The sequence below is a fragment of the Grus americana genome, chromosome 27, assembly GCF_028858705.1.
Source record: "Grus americana isolate bGruAme1 chromosome 27, bGruAme1.mat, whole genome shotgun sequence".
Taxonomy (NCBI): Eukaryota; Metazoa; Chordata; class Aves; order Gruiformes; family Gruidae; genus Grus; species Grus americana.
Genome location: NC_072878.1, coordinates 2,550,408 through 2,558,550, shown reverse-complemented (window position 1 = coordinate 2,558,550; position 8,143 = coordinate 2,550,408). Strand labels below are relative to the sequence as shown.

Sequence of the window (8,143 nt, the reverse complement as noted above, 5' to 3'; positions counted from 1 at the left end):
TGTAGACCCTGAGGTCTGCCCAGAGCTCTGCTGGGTTCCTTGACAGCGAGGAGTACGATGACATAGAAATAAGAGGAACCAAGAGCAGAAAGGATGACACAGATGCCTACTTGGAGCAAACTATCTCCCAATCTGCTCATGGCCTCAAGCTGGTCTGGCCTGAGCGCTTTGGATGAGCTCACCGCCCTCATGGTCCTCCTTGTCTTCTCATTGGTTTCCTGGCATGGAGACTGTCCCGGGAAGGAGGAACCAATGACACCAGTCCCGGTTAAAACCTAACGACCGCACACCTGTTGGTGACTTCCCAGAGCTTCCCAGCATCACTCTACCTGCAGGGTTGTTCCATCTCAGGTGCTGTAGAAACAGAGGAACAGGCAACATGGCATCTTGTGTGTTCCCGCTGAGTGCTTCTGCCAGGCACACCACGTCTTTCCGAAGGTGGCCCCAGAAGAACTCTTCCATATCCTCCCATTCCTCTTTCATCAGGTCTAGAATTGCCTGGAACACAGGGCAGGTTCCTCCCTTAGGCTCTCAAGAAGATCTCCTCCCAAACTAGGCTGAATGCCCCTTACAGCATGGTAGACCTCTTTGTCAGTGTAGATCCCCAGCAGGAGGGATGAATGGAGAAAATCTCTCACAAGACCAACGCAGGCAGGCAACGGGCACCTCTCCAGCTCATTTCTCCATGAGAGAGGGCTCTCCAGGATGGACCCTTTCTCTCTTTTATCCTCGGTGTCACATTCAGAAAGAGCAATTACCCACCACGTCTTTTCCTATGTCCCACGATGGGGCCACAGGACACATAGACCTTTGCCTTGGCCAGCCATGGTATTTTCCCCATGCCCGTGGCTCTGCGGGAGGGTTGAGTGGACGGGTGAAGCCCTCTGGGGTTGTGGAGCCAGTAGGACTGACTTTCATTTCTTTCTGCATGAGGCCTGTCTCAGGTTTGTGGTCAGTTCCCTCAATGGCAGCACCACACTTGCATGTCTTCACTTCCATGGGAAGTCCATGCTGCATTTGGACACAAGAGGGTGGAGTGAGAGAGAAGACTGGAAGCCCAGCTGGGTGCTGATGGCATCTAGCAAAAGCTGGGGGCACCCAGCAGGTTTCCATGGCCTCCACCTGGCTTTCTACATGGGGTCATTTCAACAGCTAACAACAGGCAGGAGGAGATGTGTGCCTATGAGCAAACATCTCCAGGACAACCAGGTTCTTCCTACAGTCAACAGGACATGCCTAGGCATTGATTTGGGGATGAGAGTGACCAAGACCTGGAAGCACCCGCTTCACGGCACTGCTCCCAAGGGGAGACACAAATCCCAGGTCCATTTAACCTAGTGCCTTGCTGGGACAAGAGCCCAGCTGGCTTGGAGAAGAGCCCAGCTGGCTTCTGAGCTTTGCAGCTGCTCTTGCAGGTAAAGGACCGCTTGACACGGAGGTGACATTGGAGTCCACATTAGGAGGGAAGCAGGGCAGTAGAAGGAGCATCTACAGTGACCACCCAGTAGAAACCACCAGGCCAAGAGGCCAAGATGTGTTTCAAGGTGGTGCAAAGGGGATGAGCACCTCTGGGAGCCAGAAGAAGACCTGAGAAGCTCATCCCAAGCCTGACTTTTTCCTATGGAGGTGACAGGGTTGCAATGAGAAGCACAAGAAGACAGAGCTGCAGAGACCACCAGCCCAAAGGCTGGTTTGCATCTGACTGTGACTTCTGGAGAGGTTTCATCAGCTTCCTCTCAGGGCCTGAGCTTCATGGACTCATCCCCAAACCCACCAGAGGGGTCATTAACATGCCGCCTTGGGCTGGTCCTCTGCTGCTGCTCTCCTGGGATGGAGGGAGCTCATGGCAAGTGGGCTGTGCTGCAGAGAGACATCTCTGGCCAGGAGCAGCTCCTCTGCCAAGCGCAGCAGGGCTGAGGGCTCTGCCTGCAGGCACCGAGGGGAGAACAGCGAGGCAGAGAGAGCTTAAAGGCAGTTGGAAATGGGAGGCTTGCTGAGAGCTCAGGGAAGGAGAAATCTTCAGAGCCCTTGACACGGTAAGTCTCTGGGTGCAGGGCAATGCCGATGCGATTCCTGGAGGCATCTCCTCAAGCTGGCAGAGCCCACAGCTCCTGGGATCTGCCAGGTGGACTCCCTGTGCAGAGGCAAGTTTGAGTGGCTGGGAATGCAGGTGTGCAGGCAGGGGTGCCCAGTTGTGTCCTTCTTCAGAGCAGGGTCCCTGCAGCCCAGGGGCTGTGTGCCGGGGCAGGGACTCTGCCGCCTGCCAGGGTCAGCCCTCAGCCTGCCCGGGGAGCTGCCCAGGGCACTGCCGGGAGAAGCTGTGGGTGGAAGGAGCGACCCCCTGGAAGGGCAGGGCAGGGTCCTTCTGCTCTTCAGAGTGTGCGTTGTTTGCGAGGGCTGATTACACCTTGAGATTGCCCCTGGGACATTTGCCATGGCACTTCTCAAGGAGCATTGGGATCCCCTTGGGCAGTGCCCTGGTGCCAGGAGGGGTCTGCAGGGCAGAGCTGAGCACACAGAGGGTGGGATGGGCTCTGTGAGCAGGGACAGGGAGGAGAGGTGTGGGCAGAGCACCAGCTCCTGGCAGGGACAGCTCCAGGCAGCAGAGACATGGGCAGGGAGTGGGAGGAAACTGCAGCCAAGCCCTGGGCTAGGCTGCCTTCAGGCTGCTCTCTTGTGGTCCCTCACTCTAGATGTCTGCTGGGCGTTGTGTGCTGAGCAATGAGCTGACTCTGCCTTTAGGACATCCCATCTTCAGGACATCGGACTGTCTGCTTTGCCTGTGCTGCTGGGCTTGGGAGCTGCCCCAGAAGAGCACGGCTGTGCTGTAGGATCCCAGGGAGTGCTGAGCTTTCCCTTGGAGGTCAGTTCTCTCCTCTCAGAGGCCTTTGCTTCCCTCTGAGAGGGGCTGTGTCCTTCTCTCTCAATCACAACTCCACTCCTGGGCTGGGAAAAAAGAACCATTTGCAGATCTGCTCTTTGAACCAGGACTCCCCATCTCTCATCACAGTCTAGTTTTGGGGGATTATTTAAAAGTAATTTCTGTTTGTCATCATCTTCAAGGCAGCACAAGCAAAAGTGCAGGGTAGCTGGGTGACAGTCTAATGGACACTGCATCTCTCCTGACTCTGCACTAAGCTACAAAGAGCTGAGCCTTTTTGCCTGTCCTGTCACATTCCCATTGCTGTCCTCTTCCCATTTTTCCATCCTAAAATGAGTATTTCTACCCCTCACAGGAGCTCTCCCCAGATGTAATGGTGGAAAATAAAAAGCACAGACAAAATTCTTCTAAGGACATGCTAAGCCTGTCTTCGGCAGCCTGCACTCTTCTGAGTCATGAGTGCAGAGATTTAATTTCTCCATTAAAGGTGGATTACATCTGACATGGGTTGTCAACATTGGAGGTGTCACAAACCAGCTCCATGTACCCACTGCAGCTGAGCACAGCTGACTCCTCAGCTCCTCACAACACACTCAGCCAGCAGAAACCAGAGAAGGGAAATGCATTTCAATTGGGGGGTGTTTATATGAGAAATGGAGTGGCTTTGCTCAGAGGAAGATGTCCTAATTTTCCCTGTCCTTTCATTTTGTTCAACCAGACCTCTTGCCAAGAGCCAGCAAATGTCCAACAGCAGCTCCATCACTGAGTTCCTCCTCCTGGCATTCGCAGACACACGGGAGCTGCAGCTCTTGCACTTCTGGCTCTTCCTGGGCATCTACCTGGCTGCTCTCCTGGCCAATGGCCTCATCATCACTGCCATAGCCTGCGACCACCACCTCCACACCCCCATGTACTTCTTCCTCCTCAACCTCTCCCTCCTCGACCTGGGCTGCATCTCCACCACAGTGCCCAAAGCCATGGCCAATTCCCTATTGGATGTCAGGTCCATCTCCTATACAGGATGTGCTGCTCAAGTCTTTCTGATTGTCTTCCTGCCTGGAGCTGAGTACCCCCTTCTCACTGTCATGGCCTACGACCGCTACATTGCCATCTGCCAACCCCTGCACTACGGGACCCTCCTGGGTAGCAGAGCTTGTGTCCACATGGCAGCAGCTGCCTGGGGCACTGGGTTTCTCAATGCTGTGCTGCACACGGCCAATACATTTTCTATACCACTCTGCCAGGGTAATGCCCTGGACCAGTTCTTCTGTGAAGTTCCCCAGATCCTCAAGCTCTCCTGCTCAGACACCTACCTCAGGGAAGTTGGGCTTCTTATATTAAGCTGTTTTTTAGCACTTGGGTGTTTTGTTTTCATTGTGCTGTCCTATGTGCAGATCTTCAGGGCTGTGCTGAGGATCCCCTCTGAGCAGGGACGGCACAAAGCCTTTTCCATGTGCCTCCCTCACCTGGCTGTCATCTCCCTGTTTGTCAGCACTGGCATATTTTCTCACCTGAAACCCCCCTCCATCTCCTCCCCATCCCTGGACCTGGTGGTGGCAGTTCTGTACTCGGTGGTGCCTCCAGCAGTGAACCCCCTCATCTACAGCATGAGGAACCAGGAGCTCAAGGATACCCTCAGGAAACTAATTCAATGGACCTTACACCACCAACTGTAATTTGTCTCCCCTTCTCTGCAGAGTGCCCAGGGTATATTTTAAGCCAGTACTCTGGGGGTTTTTTTCTCTGATAATCATCATTAGAGGTAATTGCCTGGGTTCATAGGACTTCTCTTGAGGCTCTGTCCTGTTGTGTCTGATCCTTGAAGAACCATGTGTCACCTTTTGCCTTCCTAATAGCCTCTCTGCAATAAAAGGGGATCTCCTGAGGGAGGTGCCTGCAGCCTGGGCTCTCCTTGATACAGTTGTGGCTAAGAACAAGCCAGAGGAATTGGACTTTCCAAGTCTCTTCCGCCTTGTTTTCTCCTTCTCTTTGGGGAAATAATCTCATGGTATCATTGTTAGACACCAAGCACTTAGCTGAAGGCTCTCATCTTCGTGTCCAGGGGCATTGGAAATGGTGCACGAGCTCCCAGTCACCTTCCTCAGGCTGTCACAGGTATGACGGGGCTGATGGCAGAGGTCAGTCCATGTGGAAAGGAATCAGGCGTGGTCAGGAGAGGATGGGGACACTACAGGTACTCTGGGGTGGGAAGTGAATGGAGACTCAGAAGGCGAAAGACCCTGAGATGAAGTCCCCCCAGGGCAGAGCACTCACTCCAGGTACCCACAAAGAAAGACTGTGCAGTGCTGTGGGAGTCCGTGAAGATGCAGCAGGCACAGGGCAGGAGAGTGGAGAGATGCAGGAGGTGCCTGAGGAGCCGCAGGGCCAGGACTCTGGTGGTGTCCTGGGGAGCAGGGCTGGCGGGGAGGCAGAGTGGGGCAAAGGCGGTCAGGGCTGGGGATCCCCTGCAGCGTCAATGCAGGAGAGGCCGAGAGGGAGTGGCCTGCGCTGGCACTTGGGGCCAGCTGCAGGCCTGGGGCTGATGGGGAGGCTGAGCCCCCCCTCTGCCTCCCAGCAGCTGCTGTGCCCTTCCGAGGGGCTGGGGCTGTGGGCTGAGTGCCCAGAGCTCTGCAGCAGCCCAGACTGCCAGCCCAGACTGGGCTGCTCTGCTGGGCTGCGCTGGGGAGAGGGCAGGGAAGGTGGGGGAGAGCCGGGGAGGGGATGGGCTGGACTGGAAAGTGCCCAGGACAGGAACAGCCTGACGTTATCAGAGCTCTGTGACCATCCGGGGGAGGACTCGCTCCAGTGGGCCTGTGGAGCAGAGCCTGATCTCCTTGAGAAGGAAGCAAGTCATCACAGGTGCAGGAGAGAGGAGCTGCTCTGTGCCATGTTCCCTGGACACGCTGGGGAAGCTGCCCCAGGGCAATTGGGAGAAACCGCCCCACGCATCATCCATTTCCCTCTCTGGCCATACACCCAGCCCTGGGGAGGGACCTTTGTTGTGGGGCCAGCTCCGTCCTTCTGCTGGGCTCAGTGCCTGTCCTGGGGCACAGCCAGCCCGGTGCCGGCTCTCTTCTGTCCCACACCCTGCAGATCCCACCGCACGGCTGACTGCTGACACCTGCATGGACACGACCGAGGTTGTGCAGGGGCAAGTACTGGTGGGGGGCTGCCAAATGGAGGGCTGCTGCGGGTGGAGGCATGGAGGGCTGCCACAGGGACTGTGATGCTGGAGATGTTTCCCCATCCCATGAAGGTCTCACTGCGACAGACCTCCAGAGGAAGGGTGCTGCCATTCAGGCCTCAGCTCCAGGGAGTGCCTCTGCCTGGGAGTGGGGGGGACAGTGGCCTCTGGTCTGGGAACTGAGAACCAGGTGAAGGGGGGTGTGAGGAGAGGAGCAGTCTGTGCACCTTGGAGAATGACAAAGAGGAGAGAGACAGAGTCTTTGCAGAGACTGTGCAGCAGAGAGACCTCGATCCCTGTGGAGCAGGGAAGGGGGGAGAGCTGGAGATCACCCCAGAGGAGCACTGAATGGAGAGTCCTGCCCAGGGGGAGGCTGGGGACTCGTGGTGCTGGAGGAAGGCTCCTTCTGAGCTGCAGGGCTGCAGCTACAGAGCAGGGACAGTGCTCTGGCAAGAGGTGAAGGAGCAAGCAGGGCTGGGGCAGGCTGGAGGAAGGCAGACAGGTCTGCAAAAATCTGAGGGAGAAAATGATTGCTGAAGCCCGGGGTTGAACCAGGGACCTTTAGATCTTCAGTCTAACGCTCTCCCAGCTGAGCTACTTCAGCCCTGCCCCAGCAGCCCTGGTCCCCGTGCCACCTGTGCCAGGCCACAGGCTGGCACCCAGGAGGAGTGCTCCTCAGGGAGGTTCCCAGGGGAAAGCTGTGCCCAGCCCAGAGCAGAGGGGACCTGGCTCCTCCCTGACCCCAAGGCCAGGTGGGCTCCAGCTTTGGTGGAGGCCAGCTTACACTGGGCGTGCCAAGATGTCTGTGGGCCTTGTACAAACGGGACAGTGGTGAAGGTAAATGGGCAGACCAGGCATGTGCAACTACAAAGGCTGCCCGTGGAAGAAGCGTGGGGCTGGTGGAAGACCTTACCTCCTTCCCCAGGGAAGGCCTCCTCCCACTCTTTTCTCCCTGGCTCCACTTCACTCACTCCTTCATTCCCAACTCCTCTATCTCCTCCCCGCTGAGCAGGGCAGGGGGATGGGGAATGGGGGTTGTGGTGAGTCCATAACAGTTGCTCTCTGCTGCTCCTTCCCTCTAAGACTTTTCCCATGGGGTCCCTCCTATGGGCTACAGTCCTTCAAGACAAACCCACTCCAGCATGGGCTGTCCTCCATCCAGCATTCTTTCAGGAATTGTCCAACATCTTCAGTGTTGGGTCCTCGACGGACTGCAGGGCTTACTTTCCCCACCATGGTCTTTTCCATGGGCCACAGGGAAATACCTGCTATACTCTGATATTCTCCATGGGCTGCAGGAAACTATCTGCTCTTGTGCCTGGAGCACCTCTTCCCCCTCCCTCTTCACCAGCCTTGGTGCTTGCAGGGCTGTTTCTCACATTTTGTCTCCCTTACTCCTCTCCCATTCTGGCAGTTGTGTCCTTTCTTAAATATGCTTTTGTAAAGGTCCCACCAGCTTCGCTGATGGGCTCGATTTTGTGCAGTGGTGGTCTGCCTGGAGCCTGCTGGAACCAGCTCTGTCTGGCATGGGGAGGCAGCCCCTGGTGTCTTCTCACAGAGGACACCCCCGCATCCCCCCTGCTGCCAAACCCTGGACACCACCACCAATACACAGTGTAAATCTTTGCCTTGCTGAATGACATCCCCTTCCTCTTCCCTCATCCACAAATACAATTTACTTGCTGGAGAGGAAGAGAGAACAGAGAAGGCCTTGATGCTGTGCAAACATGGTTCAGCAATAGCTACACCATCGGTGTGTTGGCAACTCTGTTTTGGTGACAAATCCCAAACACAGCACCACGGGGGCTGCCGTGAAGAAAATTAACTCCATCCCAGCCCAAACCAGTACAGTGTGCCTGGAAGAATGTTTCCAGGATTAGCTGCTCTATCTCCTTCCCAGGGAGAGAGGTGAGGCTGACTGGCCGGTAGTTCCCTGGGTCCTTCTTCTTGCCCTTCTCGAAGACAGGAGGGACATGTGGTTTCTTCCACTCTTTGGAGGACTGTATTGTGCACACACACGTGAACTGAGGCAAGAGGACTCCCACCACCTGTGGGTTTGTGGCAGGTATGGGAGGAAG

The 8,143-nt window shown here is 56.0% G+C and overlaps 1 protein-coding gene across 1 annotated transcript; it reads left to right on the top strand.

The window, feature by feature from the left end:
- Nucleotides 1–3,996: 3,996 nt before the first annotated feature.
- Nucleotides 3,997–4,482, top strand: LOC129197020 (olfactory receptor 14J1-like; the record flags this gene model as incomplete). The annotated part of the gene is made up of 1 exon (XM_054804988.1): nucleotides 3,997–4,482. A coding segment is annotated over one exon (486 nt), but the record flags the coding sequence as incomplete, so codon positions are not given.
- Between the last annotated feature and the right edge of the window lie 3,661 nt (nucleotides 4,483–8,143).